The 19,028-nt window shown below is 42.7% G+C and overlaps 2 protein-coding genes across 8 annotated transcripts in view; one reads left to right on the forward strand and one right to left on the reverse strand.

The window, feature by feature from the left end:
- Nucleotides 1-5,782, forward strand: part of SNRK (SNF related kinase) — a 38,708-nt gene extending 32,926 nt beyond the window's left edge. For all 4 annotated transcript variants that reach the window (XM_048301060.1, XM_048301070.1, XM_048301077.1 and 1 more), the window contains exon 7: nt 1,967-5,782. In XM_048301060.1, the coding sequence (XP_048157017.1) occupies nt 1,967-3,185 (1,219 nt within the window). In that variant the 3' untranslated portion in view covers nt 3,186-5,782. The remainder of the gene's footprint in view (nt 1-1,966) is intronic.
- Nucleotides 5,783-10,464: 4,682 nt separating this feature from the next.
- The window catches only part of ANO10 (anoctamin 10), a 123,359-nt gene continuing 114,795 nt past the window's right edge, over nt 10,465-19,028 (reverse strand). For 2 of the 4 annotated variants that reach the window (XM_048301105.1, XM_048301097.1), the window contains 2 exons: nt 16,808-16,908; nt 10,465-11,340 (listed from right to left, as the gene is read on the reverse strand). In XM_048301105.1, the coding sequence (XP_048157062.1) occupies nt 11,334-11,340; nt 16,808-16,908 (108 nt within the window). In that variant the 3' untranslated portion in view covers nt 10,465-11,333. The remainder of the gene's footprint in view (nt 11,341-16,807; nt 16,909-19,028) is intronic. The other 2 variants (XM_048301114.1, XM_048301123.1) reach the window with 2 other exon arrangements.

A 19,028-nucleotide genomic window follows, 5' to 3' on the forward strand; every position in this document is an offset into this window, starting at 1 on the left:
TATGTTTCTAGTGTATTTAAGTCCTGTTTTTTAATTACAGACAATTGTTTGTGTTTAAAATACACAGCAGAGCACAAGTCATCAGCAAACTGGGTCAGTGTTTCCCAGTGTTTCTGGAGTCAGCTGGGGCCTAAGGGAGAGTGCCAGAGTCAAACCAAGGAAGACAACAGCCCAGGCTTCACTTCCTGTCTGTGGAGCTTGGCTCAGAGCTCCTGGTTGTGTTGCCTCCCTCCAGGTAGAGCTCCCCACTGCAGGGAGGCTGGTGGGAGGCCACCAGCAGCTCCCAGTGAGACAGGCAGGAGCCTGCACGGCTCCACCCACGGAATGCACTACACAGGCTCTGGCAGTGTGTGGGCAACCAGGCTCTGCTGTTAGAGGGTCCTGAGGGTATTTCTGGCACCAGCTGGTTGAGCAAAACCAACGTGAGTGCTTCAAAGCAAAGTCTGCAGCAAGGCTTGGTGAGTTTATTGCTGGCTTTAGTAAAGCCTCCTCCTCCTCAAAGTTCATACAGCTGGGGAGAGTTGTCAGAAGACAACCTGGTGTAGACCAGTATCTCACACCAAAGGGTCTTTTTCTGCACAGCCTTCAGCAAGTGCAGCCCTACTGCAGCAAAGAGGTGTTTGAGCCTTCCCTCTTCCTTCAGCTTGACCTCCTAACATGGCAGAGAGGAGGAAACTGATGTGATCCTTGTGTCTTTGTATGCGGTCTGTCAGGCAAATACCTGGGGTCACACTTGGTGTGAAACATTCTCTGCTGTCCTCCTCCTCTTGCTTCTAAACTGGGCTGCAAAGTCATGCAGCCCTTTCTTTTGGCACACACAAAATAATGGGAATGTCTTGTAATATGCTGTCCATATGTGAACAGAGGCCACTACTACAGCTTTTCATGCAGTATGCCAGAGTATTTTTGGTTTGTAAAGTTAAATGATTGGCAAACTTTTTAAAATGAAAGACAAAAAGCTTACACTGAGTGAAGACATCGAAGAATTGTTCAGTGTTAAGGTATTGGTCTGTAGATGTTGGTTTTTTGGATTAGGCTTTCAAAATAGAGTAAAGACTGTTTTTGTTCTTAATTTATTCTGTGTGCATTTTTTGAAAATTAAAATATATGTTAAGATTTAAAGTCAAATACAAATCATTAAGAGATACTGGAGATAAGACATCAGCTGCTACTTGTAAAACTGATGCACACTCATGTTACTTTTGATTTGAGCTAATGCTATTACAGAGTCATTCATTTTCAGATTGGATTTACAGGTTATCCAAGTGTCATATTCTTAAGCAGCTTGAGTTCTGAATTCATGCAGTTGTATTATTCAGATGCTCAGCTAAGGACAAATAAATATATTATCTCAGTTTGCATGTGTTTAAAATTAAAGGGAACTTTGTAGAATAGAGAGCTTGGTGAGAATGAGAGACTGTTTTGTCTGACTCACCTTTTCAGTCTCACTCATGTTAATTCTAGCCTAATTTTTATATTAAGAATACTGGGGGAAAAAAACCCAGAAGCTAAAAGTAAAGCTTAAATAGTAAAGTAAAATAGTTTGCAATGCTATCTTAAGTTGTGCTTGAATAGGCTTGTACCTTCCTCTAGGAACTGGTGGTTCTGTACCAATCTCAGACTATTTTCTTTGAGACACAATTATTTCAAGTTCTTTCATTGCTTAATAATTTTCTGAGAGCAGTGAAATCTTAGATTTGACAGTAACCAACATAATTTCCAAACGACGTTCTTGTATAGATGGTGTTCCTTTCAAATACCAGCATTTCTAAAGGAATGCACATTCTCTGAGAACACTTCCTGCGCTCAGTCACTCACTCCTGTTGTTTACAGACACGCCACTCAGCAGCCCAGTTTGTGTGTCAGTACTTGTGCTTCTCTGGTGCAGATCTTACATTTCCTTCTAAGTTCTGAAATGCTTGCCATGATGTAACTTCCTGTTTATCCTCTCTAATTTTTTATGCAGGCAGTCGTGGCCAACAAAAATTGATGTCCCCCAGGATCTGGAGGATGATCTTACAGCAACCCCTCTCTCCCATGCCACTGTTCCTCAGTCACCGGCTCGCACGGCTGAGAATGTTCTCAACGGGCACCGGAGCAAAGCCCTTGGGGATTCGGCAAAGAAGGAGGAGATCCCAGAACTGGCTGGGCCGGCACTTTCAGCAGTTCCATCAGTGAGCTTAAAACCCACTACAAGTGGCCGGAAGTGCTTGTTCAGAGTAGAAGAAGATGAAGAGGAGGATGAGGAAGATAAAAAACCTATTTCTCTTTCTACTCAAGTTGTTCTGCGTCGTAAGCCTTCGGTTACAAATCGTCTTACTTCGAGAAAGAGTGCACCAGTCCTCAACCAGATCTTCGAGGAGGGCGAGTCAGATGACGAGTTTGACATGGACGAGAACTTGCCCCCAAAGCTCAGCAGGTTAAAGATGAATATCGCCTCGCCCAGCACAGTGCACAAACGCTATCACCGCAGGAAAAGCCAGGGACGGGGCTCCAGCTGCAGCAGCTCCGAAACCAGCGATGACGACTCAGAAAGTAGGAGGCGTCTGGACAAGGACAGCGGGTTTACCTACTCCTGGCACAGACGGGATAGCAGCGAAGGGCCGCCTGGCAGCCAGGGCGATGGTGGGGGACAAAGCAAACCAAGCAATGGAAACGGAGGGGTGGACAAAACGAGCCCAGGCGATAACAACAAAGGTGGGGGGAGTCCCTCTGGTAGCTCTGGCGGGAGTGCCAACACCACCTCGGGTTCCACTCGGAGATGCGCTGGATCTGGAAACTCGATGCAGCTGTCGTCCAGAAGCGCAGGGGAACTTGTTGAAAGCCTGAAGCTAATGAGCCTTTGCCTAGGCTCACAGATTCACGGCAGCACGAAATACATTACTGATCCTCAAAACAATCTGTCCTTTTCCAGTGTAAAAGTACAGGAGAAATCAACGTGGAAAATGTGTATAAGCTCCAGCGGAAGTGCAAACCAGGCTTCATCGCTGGGCAGCCTAAAATTTTTTTCCGACCAAATGTCAGAGACAACAAATGAATTGGAACGGCTAAAGAACAGGAACTTGAAAAACAATGTGCTACAACTACCTCTCTGTGAAAAGATGATATCTGTGAATATTCAGCGGAACCCAAAGGAGGGGCTGCTGTGTACCTCCAGTCAAACCAGTTGTTGTCATGTCATTTGACAATGACCTGACTTGAACAGCTCGATCTGTTTGACAGTGTCATTCTTCCTGGTCAGAGCTGTGAACACCTTGTCACAGACCCCCTTTTGTTGTCTTACAATTTTTAAGTGGGCTTCAAGCAGTTATTTATTATACTTTAATTTTGTGTTTGCTTGATGGTATGACAATGCATGGTCTTTGCATGCTGCTAGCAGATATGTTTTTCTTTTTCAACAAAACAGAATATTTTATTGTGTAATTTTTACATTTATAATTTTACTATGTAAGATCTGGATTAAATTAAAATAAATATCTGGATCCTAATGTAAATGAAGCACTTAGAAGTTTCAAGTTCTGCACTTAAACTAGAGAGAGAAGCTTTTGTTTGCTTGTGAAATGTTAATTCTTGTTCTGACCTTCTGTGAAAACTAAAATATGTGATACGTGGCATACTTCTATGTGTCTGAAACAGAACCAAAGCAATAATGTTTTGATGCTGAAAACTCTTCAGGGAGCTTTCAGATGTTCCAAGGCTTGTACAAAGCAAAGATGCACTGAAAATTAGTGATCTTGAAATACGATTTTAAACCCACACCTATTTGTCTTAAGCTATGATATGGATAAAGTTGTGGCTCAAAAATGAAACCGAAAAGATCTTGTTTTGCTAGAGGCAGTTTTCTTAAAAAAAAAAAAAAAAAAGGCAAGTAGATTTGTAAGGCAGCTTTCTCCCATAGAAATATGTTAATATTACAAGCAGACAATCTTTTTTAATATAACAAAGGTAAATTATTAAGTCTACTTCTGAGTTTTTACATGCTAACTGAAAATAAAGTATTTGTATGAATTACTTTTGTTAGTAGTATATCATGACACTTAGTATTTTAGGTTTTTACCTCGTAAACCCTTTCTGCTGTTCTCTACTCCCTTCCCTGAGATTCAAGAAGGCAATAAGGGATGGAAAACCTTTAGGTAATTGGATTCACATTGAAATTATTGTCATTTATGTTATTATTACTCTTTTTAAGACTTAAAATACTGCTGTTCCCCACATGTACACCACTTATTTTCCCTCAATAATACGCTTTTTCATAAAGTCCACTTAAAACAGCCTGTGGGAAAGTGTTTCTTTCACAGCTCTCAGCCTTCCTGTCAGGTTTCCCATTGCCGTGGCAAGGTCTTGCTTTAGCCTATTTCTGTACAAAAGGATACTTATGACCAGATGAATTAACTTTGTGGAATTTTATTACCTAGAATAAAATATATTGCAGATTCCTAGTTTTGGGAAGGGCAAGAATGTCTTATTTTTTCATGCTGTACACTGGGTCTTCTACGCAATGCTAGTGAAACGGGGGGTACTATGTAGCAGCGCCCTGGGCAGACCCTGGGCGTCCCAGAGGAGTTTGACACTGTTGAGCATCTTGTAACACTTGCAGAATGGTCAATACAGTGTGGTTTGTGTCCGCTGTGGAGGCAGCAGAGCACCAAAGAACGGCTGGGTCAGGATGGCCACAGCTCACAACAGCTCTTGTGAGTCCTGCAAGACTTCCGAGAGTCTGAAGTGTGTGGGGTGTCCTTCCTGGCAAGCCAAGGCAGGGGCTCTGCTTCCGGAACAAGGCAAAGGATAAGTGTTTCACTTCTTTACATTTTAATCTCTAGTTGCAGTTTAGTTAAAAGCTACAAGTGTAGATGTGTGGGTGAAGCCATAGAACATAATTGCTTGAAATTTTTGAGCAGGGATCTTACCAAGGGCCAGAAACGAGATGTGTGGTTCACAGACAGTGAGCGTAACATCCACGTAGGAGACAAGTTTATAAAGGGCATTGGCAATAAACTTTATTTGTTGCAGTTTTTTTCCAAGTATTGTAAATACTCTTTCCTGATATGTACAGCCTTGGAATGGCACCTTTTAACTAACCCCGGGTGTATTTTGTTTCCAATGTTTTTATATACTACTGTATATATGGTGCTCACTTTAGAACAGCCGTGTTGACCATTTATGCTGCATAGTTGTATTATAGCCTTATAGTTGTGTGTGGCTGGTTGGACCTCTGGGTGTACAGATGTGTTAGTCTGAGTGCTGTCCTCTCCCCTCTGTTGATAGGTGAATGATTGTGCATGTGGTGTACGTCGTGTTATGTCGTCACGTAAAAGGAAGGGCGAGAATAACCACTACATTAAGATAATATTGGACCAAACTATTTAGAGCAAGTAAACAGTTTCTTGTACCCCTTAACGTGTCTTTAAGAGTTGCATATAGTTACAGTAGTGTATAAAGTAAATATTGTGGAAAAACAGTTAGTCTTGTATTTTTCTGTATGTGTGTATATAAAAATATATAAAAAATAATGTACCTCTAGCAACTTAATCTGTATTTAAGATGTGACAATCTTGACACAGAATTTTAAGAGTAGCAATCTAAATAAGCAGAATTAATGAACTGAAGTATAAAAATTTCTCACCGAGAAAGAATCCATGTGTGTTAAGAGGGTACAGAAATATCAACTGATCTTATTGCTTCTGGCAATGTTTGGCTTTTTCACTGTATAAACATTCATGGTGTGCGACAGAAATGGAAAATCCAGTTAATAAAAGTGATATCCTGATTGATGCATAAGCGATGACTTGCATGTGGATGCGGTTTGTTTCTCCTGGCGTTGGGTGTGTGAGGGCGGCACAGCCTCCGGGCCCGTCCCTGCGCTGCAGCACCTGGGGAGAGCGAGGGGCCTTGCATGGCAAGAGCCCAGCTTTGTGAGTGGATGGACATTAATTTGTGAACTTGCAGTTATTCTCTTGCATTGATCAAACGTGTTCATTTGGGCTTCACAGTTGTCACAGCTGTCATCCGCTAAGAGTTTTTTGTCTCAGGGCTGAGGTAGCTGTTCCTCAGGCAGAACTCCAGGCTGGTTTAAATGTTTTAGTAAACCTGGCACGCTGCTGCTCAGTGAGAGGAGACGGATGCTACAGCTGTGCAGCTTAAACCCTCTTAGCAGCTCCACAACACAGGACACTGGGGGTCCTAAAGTCTCAGCTAAAATGTTTCCTATCAGCAGGCAGATGAGTCAGCCTGTGTCCACTGCAGTCCCAGGAGGGCAGGGACATCTCTCCCAGCCCTGGCATCACTTGTGGGGGAAGGAAGTTGCTTCAGTGCTCTCAGGCTGACCACATTAGATGAAGTGATGGGGTGGATGCCAGATCTGCACAGTTGTGGTGTAAACTAGTACTTTTCTTCTTGTGAAGGTGTGAGTTGAAGTTCTGGCAGTCTAGATGTAATGTTTTTAATCCAAACCTATCCTGGTACCATTGTTCTTTACAAAAAAGATGTGTAACAGTAAAAATATGGGATGGCAGCAGTGCCAGCCCACTTTGCCCCGCCAGCACATGCTGCAATCAGATGCACAGGGCTGCCTGGAAGTGGGGTGGCTTCTGGCATCTCACCCTTCAGAGGTGTCTGTAGTGGCCTGTGGTTGGAGCAGCTCAGCTCAGCCTGCAGTGCTGCAGTGATTTAACTGCTCCTGCAGCACAAGCTGCAACCAGCCAGGGAGGGTATGGACACAGGGATCAAGGGCATGGAACAGGTAATGTGAATACATGCCATTAACTGACCACTGCTTTGGGCCGGGGCACTTGTGCAGAGCTGCACCCACGGGCTTGTGCAGCTGGGACCTCACCCCTGCTGAGGAGCTTCCCAGCTCTGGTCACTGCAAAATGGGGTGGAGGCAGTATCAGGAAAGGAGTGGCCAAGGAACTTGCAGAGCTGTGACCAAGACAGGAAAGGCGTAACACATCTTGCAGTGCAAGGCCAAGCAATAACATAGCAGTAGCCGGTAGGTGCAGGTCAGATACTTCTCATGTCTGATTTTTTTCAAGGATTTTTTCATCAGCAAATAAAAGGAAATCCCAATGCAGATGGCTGGCAATAAACAGGGAACAGGGGCAAGCTGGAGCATCCCAAACATCAGAGACAACACAGCCACCCCGTTAGCCTTTCCCATGGTTAAGTTTATATGAATGAATCAGAACTGATTTGTTTGTCGTTAATTCCAAATGATGACTTGCTTTCAGTAAAAGATGTTTGAGCAATAACACCTTGACATGACTGTACTTGGGAAAGTGTAGCAATGACTCAAATGTTGCACTGCTGACTGGATGCAGCCAGCCAGGCTCCCTCACTGAAGTCACATCCATACAGTGTTTTGAAGGACTGCAGGATTGCCCTTCTCTGGAGCACTGTCTCTGCAGCTGCCTTAACCTGCTCCCTCCCTGAACCACAGGCTCTGGCTCTTTATTTTTTAAATTGTAATCATAAGATGACTCAGTTTGGCCTATCTGCTTGTATTACAAATGACATCAATTTCTGGAAGTCGAGAACCTGTATTAGTGATGGAGTAAAGTTTTATTACACAGGGGTAAAGAAAAGACATAACCTCTATTTCTTATGTGGTGGAAGAATTACATTGTGTGAAAAATGCAAGTATAGGGCTTGAGAAGCCCAGAGAGGTAACACAGACTTCATCAGGCTTTCAGATGTGTCATGTCAGATCTCAGCAATTCATTTCACCAAGCCCTTGTGTAACATCCTCCTACTTCCTCCCTCTCTCACTGCTCTCTCTTGAGAAATACAGAGCCTGTATTTCTGGGTTTTCTCTGGTTTTCTCTCTGGGCCATTGTGTGCCACATGCCCTCAGCCTGGGACAGGCTCCTCTCGGCACTAGGACAGCCCTGGGAGCCAGGGCTGAGGAGCTGCTCTTACAGCAGGCCCAGCGTTGCCATCATGATGCCAGTGATGACAGAGGCCATCCCCACAGTGCTTTGTATCGAGCACTGGCGTGCAGAGAGATGCTCTGCTCTCAGCACCAGGCTCCAGGGCTGGCAGTGAGTCACCAGGCCCTGCTGTCAGCCCTGGCCTGACACTGGCACTTGCCCCTGCAGCTCTTGGGTGAGGCACGGCAGATCTTTCCTGAAGAAAGCACATTGCAGTAGTAGGCATTGTTCCCATGGGCTTTGCTTACATGAATAAGGAAGCAAACTCAAATTTCTCTGAATGAGATTCAAGATCAATTCCCTCAGGTCCAGGTAGGCTAAAGTACCCGTAACTGCTTGCCTGCTTACAAAGGAACCTTTCCATGTAATCAGTGTTTTCCTCTTCTGTTGTCCTCAGGTTCACGTGAAGTGAACAGTAGATGTCTTGAGTCAGCAGATCCCTCTGGGCCACGCAGTTACACCTGTGCTCACAACATGCCTGATGAGAGAACTTTTGTATCACCAGCAAGTGATTTATGAGTTCCCTTCTAAAAATACAGCTTTCTTGGGTTGTTATTGTTGCTGTGAAGGAGATGTGTAAAATCCAAGTCTTAACAGACAGATAAAGGCTACTCCCACACAGTCATCTTCCCAAACAGGATGCTCCCAGCCTCATCCTTGGTTTTTCCCTGAAGCTTGAGACCAGAGATAAACTTATTTTATTGCTTAGACTCAAGTACTGGCAGAACAGCCTCACACCCTGTCTGTCGGTCTGCACTCCTGAAGGGCCCAGAGCCACGGCTCCGCAGAGGGGTGAGGCTCTCTCAACTGGGTAAGGGACACCCTGCCATGGACACTGGAAACAGACATTCAGATTCCATGTCCTGTGAATGGCAGCTACTGATAAATATCTTATTGTTTCTGATATTTTCACCTGACAACTGATTTTGGTCAGTGAGTTCCATCCCTGGCATCCCAGAATGTTTACAGCTGCACCTACAGCAGAAAGGAAACAACACATTCAGGAGCACAGACAAAAACACTTTCTTCTCCCAAATGAGAAATGAAAATAGATGCCATCATGAATGTAAAAAACCCCTGAAGACAAAACCCAGTACCAAGGAGTATGAAACACAGCAACTCCTGCCCAGTGACAGGACAAAGAGCTGCATACAGAGGAATAGGAGCTGAATTTCAGTTCAGTGAAAAAATACTACTTGGCACTATGAGGGAACATTTCTTAGCAAGTTAAAGTGTGTGTTTTTAGGACAGAAACAGTCTCTCTCATGATCATGTAGCATCTCTGATGCTACAACTAGAGTTCTCCCAGTATGTGGAACAAACTTTAAATCCCTGTGAAACAAAGGAGTCTCATACTTCTCATTCACTCACGCCATGGAAAGTCAGAATTCCTCCATACCTACTTGCTTTAGGTGGAGAATGCACCTAAGAACAGTATCCCTGTTTATAGATACAGAAACTAAGCAGAAGTGAAGGGATTTGCCCAAGGCAAAGGCTACAGCTGACATTACTGATGTCACTGGGTACTTATACCTCACTAGAGATTTTCCTGTTAATCCACAAAAAACCAGAAGAAATGGACCCCACAAGGAAAACCACAAAGTCAGTTTTGCAGAAGGTGACTTATTTGTTTCACATGATCACAGCTGACACACGACTTCAGCAAAACACACCAACTTCATGCTCCCAGACCACCATCAGTTAGCAGACCAGCAGATTCCCTTCAAAATGGCTACAAGGTCACAAGAACAAACTCCATCAGGAACTCATCCCATTGATTTTTCTTCTCTGGAACTGCTCACTCAAAAACACTGACCAGGCAGTTAAAACTTGAAGAAACATGAGCTACTTCAGACCAAAGTGGGAAGGAGATTGCAAAGATGGGGAGTTTTCATGGAGAACACACTGTTCCCCTCCTACAAAAACATTTGGTTTTGGGATCTCTACAGCACTACAGGAAGGATGACATACTTCCCTCAGAGATCCTCAGGGCAGAGCTTGTGCAGCCACAGCCCTGCCACTGCTTCAGGAACAGGCTGTGAAAGCAGCAGCCCATGAGATACCCCTGAAATAGCAGCAGCGTGGGGGATACTCAGTGGGAGAAGCAAGAACAGAGCAGCCATAGCACAGGTTTGCTCCTCTTCCCAGGGGAACAGTCATTTCTTACTGGGTCACACCTGCAGAGCCTGAGAAATCCTAGTTTTTAGTTCCAGAAAAAAAACCCCATTATTTTGGCTTAGTTGTATTACTCTGCTGTGGGGGCCCTGTGGCAGAAATCTTAAATGTGCAAAGTAGGCAAACTACTTAATTATGGCAGCAGCAGATTTTTGCAAACAAAATTCCAGCAAGTACCACATACAGTTCCATCTACCAAAACTGAGTATCACAGCAGCCAAAAATAAACTGTCTCAAGGTCATAGGAGCAAACACTGTAGATTTCGGTCCTATTACTGTCAGAAAACAAGGAAACATTAGGACAACTACCTTTTTGTGAAGTGCAAGGAAAAACAAATCAGATATTCACTACAAACACAAGTCCTGGTGTATCAAGTATCAAGTTTAATTGATCTGTTACTGTTAGTTTATTTAACTAGAAGATCCACTCATACAATGCTGCAGTTCAGAATCCAGGGGAGTGATACATAATCCAATGTAAATTAGAAAATAAATATGCTTCATAAGTCACTGATCAGCAATCTGTTGCCTAATAAATATTTTTTACCTGGTTTTTGAAAATATTTTAGCTGGGATCTATTTAGAGAACTAGCAAACAGGAGTATATAATGCATACTCTATAAATATTTATGTTCAACTACCTCTTAGATCACATAATGAAAATACATTGTTGTTCCCTATGAAATCTATAACATACTTAAATTAATTTGCTGTGGACAAGCAGAAGCTGATAAGCAAATCTTTGAAATAATACAGGATTGATTAGCTATTGTAATAAAGAAAGGAAAGGGGCAATAACCATAAAGGGACAGTACACTGTGAACTAAATAATAGTTTGTTGGGGGTTTTTTTTCCCCTTTAGAAAGTTGCAGCTGAAAATTCTAGTTAGCTTCTGGATGCTACCTCACAGGATCTGTTTTCAATCACTCAAAGCACAGGGAGTCTGGCAGATTTCATCCAGACCTGGCATAAGCTGGAGTGCTTTATTTGGTGTTACCTTCATAAGCAATTGCATATGAGAAACAAAGAGAGCAGGAGAAAAAAAGGTTCTTTACAGTGTCAGGCAAAGATAATAACCAAGTTTCATTTAAGCAGGTGCCACCTACTCGGTAGATGGTGGAGGGTGCACTCTGAGCGCCACACGACCACAAACCCTGGCTCCGCCCCGCATGTGACCGCCTTAGTCATCCTCATTCCTCCGTGTTTACTCCTTCAGGGACTCCGCCGCCAGCTTCATTTGCTGCCAGAGGAGAGAACAGCGGAGAGAGACGCTGAGTACAGCGGCAGCAGAAGGAATTACACAAACCAGCCAGAGCCCAAAGCAGGACACTGAGTAATAAAACCACACCAAAAAAAGAGCCTGAGCATTTAAAAACAAAAAACGCAAGTCTGTCATGCCTGATTTTTACAAAATACACGGTTTTAACAGAGGCTTTACTTTTGTCCACCAAAACACTCATCAAATGGCAATGCAATCTGTATGCTAATTACTTAATTAGTTTTGTGATGAATAATGCCTTACATGAAAGTCATTTAGCCTTTTAAATATTTAGGCTTTTAAGCTGATCTCAAAAGGTCAGTGAACTACTGACAAACTGCTGTCCCCACTTCCCACTGCAACAATCTGTTAACTGTTATCCAGTGTTTCTCTTTTTGTTGTTGTTGAATTGAATAAAAACATCCTGTGATATAAGAAGGAGGTATCAGACTGCTATGGTGATATGTGTTATTTCCAATCCTGCTTGATAACCAGTGTTTTCATTATCTTAGGATGTCACCAGAGAGATCTCCACGTGAAACCAGGATAACAGTCCCAGGTGTGGAAAGTATCTGCTGAATAAAAGAAAACAGAGCCACTCTGTGAAGCTTCTTGTTAAAGAGGATGTTTCGTAACACAGAACTTACAGAGGCAACAAGAGTTTAAATTGTGCCCAAGGCATCTCTCATACATCACCTGGGGGTTATCAGCCAAGGGGCTGGAAACGTCTGGATGGCTGGAACCACCCTGATAAACCTCTGGATGGCTGGAACCACCCTGATAAACCAAGAAATAGTCAGAGCGACTTAACACTCTGAAGAAAAAAGACGGGGACAACAGTCACAGAAAGGAGACGAGAGGGAGACCAGCCCAAAGGACAGGGTGAGGAGCAGGGGCAAGGAGATCCACAGCACTGCTGGAATTCACTGCTCATGCCCAGCATCACTGCCTCCTTGGAGGCAATTCAGCAGGCAAGGAAAGGAAAAGCCTGGACATGAAAAAATTTGAGTGATCATATGAAAAAACAATTTAAGCAGCTTTCAACTCCTAAGCAGCTGTGAGGGTTCCGTATCATTCCCCCAGTGGAGGATGGACAAGTGCTACTGAGCTGAAGTTCTTTCTTTTACATTTGTATTCGATTTCATAAAAATGGCCCATGACATATGAGCTATTAGAAAGAGAAGTATCTAATAATGCTACAACAAAACTGGAAAAGATGAAACTGCAAATAAAGTGGGCACTATCATTCAGTTTCTATCCCACAGCATGGGATACAAGGATGTCATATGCTTTAACACAGCACCTTCAACCTTTTCTTCGCTGCTAGTCTGTGCCTGAACCATTCCAAAACAGTATTCTGCATGATAAAAACACACCTACTACAACTTTTCCTTATCATTTTTATCTGTATTTCCATGCCATCTATAAGTGAAGTAAATTTAGTCTGTGATACAAATATTTATATGCTTCTCCATAGCAACAGTGTAAGGAAAAAAGCCATTGCTAAAGGCTGGAATACAGATTCCTCTTCTACATCCTGATTCACTTATTTAAATAAATGTCTGAATAAAACTACGGCATCTTTAATTAAAGTGACTTTTCCTCTCATTGCAAAAACATAGAAAATACACAGAAGACAGCAACTTCATTCAGTTCCTGACTCATCAAATTCAAACTTAATTCTCTTATTTTAGAATGATTTTCTTAAATTCTGAGTGGTGGTGTAATTATATGGGAATTGATGAGGAATGCAGAAAACTGGAAAGGTATTTTTATTCTCTGATCTCTGCAGGGCTTGCCAGAGTCTGGAAAAAACCCAAGCACATGACTGCTAATGATAACTAAATGTAATCTGTCCAAAATCTCTGTACAAGTTGGACCACTCTCATTTATTTTTGAAGGCCCTCCTAATTTTAACTGAGCTAATCTTAAACTAGGATTCTCTTGTGCTGGCAATCTTATGCTATCATATTTAAAGTAAGTGATATGAACAAACAAATATCCCAGCTTCTTGAGCAGGCCAGTGAATAGAAAAACCTCTTAAAATAGCTTCACATGCTGCCATGGCACACAAGGCCTGGGCAAAACCAGTCCAAATGCAGTCACTCACATATTTCAGGAAATGAATCATATGCCACCTGAGAACCCCAAGAGCTGCATATTTCATTTCTTCTTTATAGTTTCTAATAACAAAATGTATTTAGCAGTACCTGGCAGCAGCAAACTCCCCAAGATCTATCACTTGGGCAAGCAACATGTGGTGGCACCTTTAAACAGAGAAATTCTTTGCCAAGTTCAGGCTGAAGAATGTTTAAATTTCCTTTTTCTTTTACTGTGAAAGGAAATGTTCCATTTTAATGGGAAAATATTTCTCTAAGACAACATATGGGAAAGGGAGTGTATTTTTGAATTTTTATTGCTGAGAAAGGGAACTGACAAGGTACTTTCTAAGATCACTTTCCCCCTGACAGCCCCAACAGGTTCACTGACAAACCTTTGGGGCTGAGTTAACCACTCTTCCATCAAAAAGACATTTATTTGTAAGCTTTAAGGAGTATTTTAAAAATATAGAAAAGAGGTATTAAAAACATCTCGATCTACTTGTCAAGCCTACAAGATACATAACAACAAACAACGCTCATTTGAGGGGTATGAAAAGCCTCTGCGAACTAATCAGAGGCACAGCTCAGAAATGAGTTGGGTCAAGAAGCCATTTATTATCAGCTGAGAGTTACCAGTGAAAGGTTTATACTTAATGCTCTGTTTTATGCAGCACCCTTAGCAACAGCAGCCTATGCATGCAACACGAGTGAAATGTGTTTAAACTAGTATTAATTTTAGTGGCGCTACAGGGTTGTTTATTCTAAAATTCTACTATTAGGAAATGCTCTTAATGTTTATCTGCTGTAATTCAATAAATTTGCTATTTCCATTTTATTAAGTTTAAATTTCTTTGTAAAGCACATGTAATATAATTAGACAGTACTTCCAGGAGAAATAGCAAACCAATTACTTAGATTTCCCTACATTTCAACATTAAATTTTCTGAAAGAACTTTATTAAAATGATACTTTCACACCACAAATAGAGCTGCATGCCAAGCATGGAAATCAGGCTACTCCTTTGTGGGCTCACTCATGAGAAACACCAACTTTAGTGTACAAGTTATGGCTGTGGTAGCTCTCCAGTTAGAGGGTCTGTGGAAGTCTAAACATGTGATTTAGTGCTGCCAACACCACCAAAATACAAAATTAAATAGCTACAAACATGAAATAACAGAAATATACAGCAGCACCAGGGCTTGGTTCAAGTCACAGCCTCACTGGCAATGCAGGATACTTCCACATGGCACGAGGAGGACCGTGGCCCACCCTGTTTTCCAAGCCCTTTGCCCAGGGCTGAGGAGCTGCTTTGCCCCTCACTCTGCACAGCAGGGCTGCTTCGGGCTGAGACTCTGCTTCGGGCTGAGTCCCAGCACGTGGCTTCTTTCTGCCCCTGGGCTGAGAGGCAGGAGCTGCCTCTCACACCCCCACCTTGCCAATCCATCTGTGACCTTCTTTCTGCACCAGAGGAGGTCAGAGATAAACCAGCACTGCTGCTGTGCTGGTTTCACACACACTCATAACCTAATCAAACACTCTCACCTTTCCTTTATGGTTTCTGTGGGACAGCCAACATTTAACAGGCACTAACAGTCTTTGCCGGTTTAATGTTGATTTACTGCCCTTGCTGAGCTCTGTGTCAAATGCTTATAACACTGTTATTTTCCAGTTATGCTCAGTCTTGGTAAGCCAGCCTCTAACTAGTCTTAATTTCACCACTGTGTGTGTTAATGCCAACTGACAATTCAACCACGACCTGTGGAAAACAATTCTAAAAATAGAAAGCATATAAAAGTGAAAACCAAAGAAAACAGGATCTAATGATTCACTGGTTTGGTGCTTTTCCATAGGTATACTCACCATACACATAGGTTTGTACATATGTAGAACAGACATGTAAACAGCCTATATTAAATATAAGAAGACATGAAGGCAGATGTTTTTTATCAGCAATTCCATCTTCTGGTTTTCCAGTATACACCATGTAGAACAGCTCATGAGCACTTAGAAAGAGCAGTGGTACATGGTATCTTTCCCACTTTCTTACATTAATAATTATATGAAAACATGGTAGATATATATTAAATTCTTCTTTTGTAATGGTGTCCAATCACAACAAAAGTAGTTTATTGGCTCTTGAGCTGTCTCAAGAACTGTATCAGCTTAATCTGAAAGTACCAACCAGTTACAGAAGAGGCAAATTAACACCCACTTCAAAACTCAGTAAGCCTCTTCCACATGTAGTATTTTATTCTGTGTAAAGGTTTAAAAGCTTATTTAATGGAAATTTGTTCTCACTGATTATAATGGTGTAAAGTTATGGTAACTTTGTATCTAGAATCACAAACCTTCCCTCAAGGGTTTTGTCTATGGCACGGAACGCTCTACACGGAATGGCGCTCAAGGACTCTGGGCTTGGGGTTACTTTTAAGCTGCATTTCTGACTCTGACCAGTTTTCCAGCAACCTGTTAGGTTCCTTAGCTGGAGATGGTAACTGATGCTTCTTGACAGCAGTAATAACCAGTCCCTATACTAGTACACTCCCATTTATAAATCCCAGGACCACACAGCCACAATATAACACTGAAAGCTTATTTTCATTTAAGTCATCCTGCACAACTCTTCAGTCTTCTTGAAAGCTGATGATTTCCAGAATACAGTTTCTCCCCTACTTCAATAGCATGGTAAAAGACTTGTAGGAACAATTTCACAACTTCCTTGTTTCCCAGAGCCAAGACCAATGGCCCTGTGATGCTGCAATCCAGTGGAAACAACTCCCTACAAAGGCAAGCCATACATGAGCATTGAACAGTCAATAGGAAGTAAGAAGAATTTTAAACTGAAGATAACAAAAAACCAAATTCAGAATTATCACTCTCACAAGGACTGTAAGCAATTACAGTAATTTAACTTCTTGAGGAATATTTACTCCTTACTTCTAGGTTGCACCTGAAAGATTACATCTAGGTTTGGGCCCTCCAGTGTAAGGAGGATACTGATGAACTCTGCCAAGTCTAACTTTGGAATCCAAGATGGGCAGGGAGGTGATGCACATGCCCGAGACACCTGCCAATATCTACAAGGACGTAAGCAAGAAGACGGGATCAGGGTCTTGGCCAGGGTGCACAGCCAGGAAACAAGAAATGAAGTGGTCATTAAAAAATAAGTCAAAAAGGCCTCAACAGAAAGCATTTCACTACAAGGATAACTAAGCACTGCAGCAGGGGCCCAGGGAGGTTTTGGAGTCTCTGTCCTCAAAAGACTCAAGAGGAAAACCACCCCCAACAAGCGCTGGGGTCTAAATTTGGTGCCAATCCTATCCGGAGCAGGAAGTAGGACTACTGACCTTCTGAGGTCCCTCCCAGGTTGAGAGATTTTTATAGTTGTTTCTACAGGAATTGTGACAGGAAGTTTGCCTGGACTCCACAGACCCAGAGTGGGAATCTGCTACAAGAAATAGAAAGTTAACAGGAAAGAGCAAAGAAATGGTTCTCTCCTTTCTTGTATGCCTAATTCAAGATAGAATACCAAGTGCAGTGTTAATGAAACAATAGGTTTGCAAAATTAGTAAGTGCAGAGTCAGGAAAACTTGCAGAATCACGTAATTTGTGCCTTGGAGTATTGTGCCTGATTAATAGTGCTGTGAGGAACAGCAGACAAAGCAACCCCATTTGTAGTACATTTTTTTCCTAAGATTTTTTTTCTGATCTACTTCAGATTGTCTCTGATTTAAATTGCAAAGTATTAATTAATACTCATTACAATATTCTTACAGTATTAGTCACCCCTTCCTGAACCTTATCTTAGTTCAGTAGACAGTACAAAAATGAAGAATAGTGGAAGTCAGACTAATAGTATTTTCTTTAGAAGTATATAGCTCATGCATTCTGTCCCTCAAAATATTACATTATTTTTGTCTTTGTGTAGCTCATATTTTATAGCTTTTTTTCCACCATAACTGGCCATGTAGTTGCCAAGTGACAGATAAATACACAACGTTAAACAACACATCCGAATGCCTGACGAGGAGCGTGTGCCGAAACCTCCCTCGCAGGATGCCAGTCCAGCCCAAGGGATGCTCTCCCCTTTAGCTCATGCAATTACCTCTCACCCAATCAGCAGCTGGTCAACAGATTTTGGAGTCAGAAACTCTTGACTGGCTATGAAAGCAATGATGCAAAAATGTGCAATGTGACATGACCTTGGTGACATCTCCAAGTGCAGTCCCACACACACTTCTGTAATTTTGTGCCGTGGGTCAAACAGACATCACTATAGTTTAAGGGTGCAGCTGGTCCCTAGGTCAACAGCACATCAGCAATGCTTTACTGGTTTCAGGGCGAGCTATGATACCATTTATTTTCTCAGGGGTTTTGGAGGATGGTAATTACCTGCTTGCGATTACTAGTTACAATCAAGTGAAAATGCGTATACCAAACTATTCTGCCTCTCTGAAGTTTAACAAGCTTATTCACTAAGCAGGGTGCCCCTGAGCGGGCACACAGCCTTTGGAAGAGAAATACCCACCACTCTGAGAGTTTAACTAGCCTTCTGGACACAAATTCCTAATATATGGATATGGCTGACACTGAAGCTTAACTGCAGACATAGCTGTGTTAGCTTTATACCAACTGTAATCTCCTTCCCTGGAGATACTCAAGAGCCATCTGGACACAGTCCTAAGCAGCATGCTCTGGGGGTCCCTGCTTGAGCAGGGAGGTTGGACTAGCTGATCTCCAGAGGTTTCTTCCAACCTGACCGGTTCTGTGGTTCTGTGACAGCAGTAACAGCCTGGCTAACAATCAGTCTGCTCAGTGTGCATTAATTTACCACTTAAGCTCACATGCCTTGCACTCACTCTGCCTCATGATTGAGGAGGCACAGCTGAAAGCAGTCAAACAGCCCCTGCAGCAACACCAGCAGTGGTGGCGAAGGGCTTGAAGGCGGTCGGTGGCACTGCAGAGGGAAACTGACAGTCCTTCCTCCCCACACTGCTTGAGTGGCCAAGCGCTTGGGTGGTGGAAAAAATACACAGCTCACTGCAGCTTCTGCAGATGTTCCAGAGTAACAAACAAAGCTATGTGAGCTCTGTGCTTCCATTTTTTTCCAGCTTAAGGCCAGAAGGAACCTGCTGGGTTACAGACACCAGCCTCCCTCGAGTGCATAAACCCACGTCACAGAGGTTTAGCCAGCAGAGACCACGCAGCATCGGTTCCAGTATTGCACAGGCCAAAACCCACACAGTTTTTGCCGACATTCTTTAGCAAATCTATTATACAAAAGGCAAGAGACTAGTTTAAAATATTTAATGCCACAAAATGAGCAGAGGAAAAACTCAAAGAGCATGAATGTGTCTCCTCGTAATCATGCAACAGCAGGGAACAGACTGTGAAAAACAGACGATCTCTCAAAATCAATTATGCCCAATCCTCAGAAGTCAAAAAAAATATATTCCACTAGTTTCTGGACAGAAATTTGGCCATCCCTGGAACCCAGGCACACAGACCCCAACACCTAAGCACTATGGAAGTCCTACCCACCCTCTGCTCTGCCAGTGGACACAAAGG

This window comes from Corvus hawaiiensis, chromosome 1 (assembly GCF_020740725.1).
Source record: "Corvus hawaiiensis isolate bCorHaw1 chromosome 1, bCorHaw1.pri.cur, whole genome shotgun sequence".
Taxonomy (NCBI): Eukaryota; Metazoa; Chordata; class Aves; order Passeriformes; family Corvidae; genus Corvus; species Corvus hawaiiensis.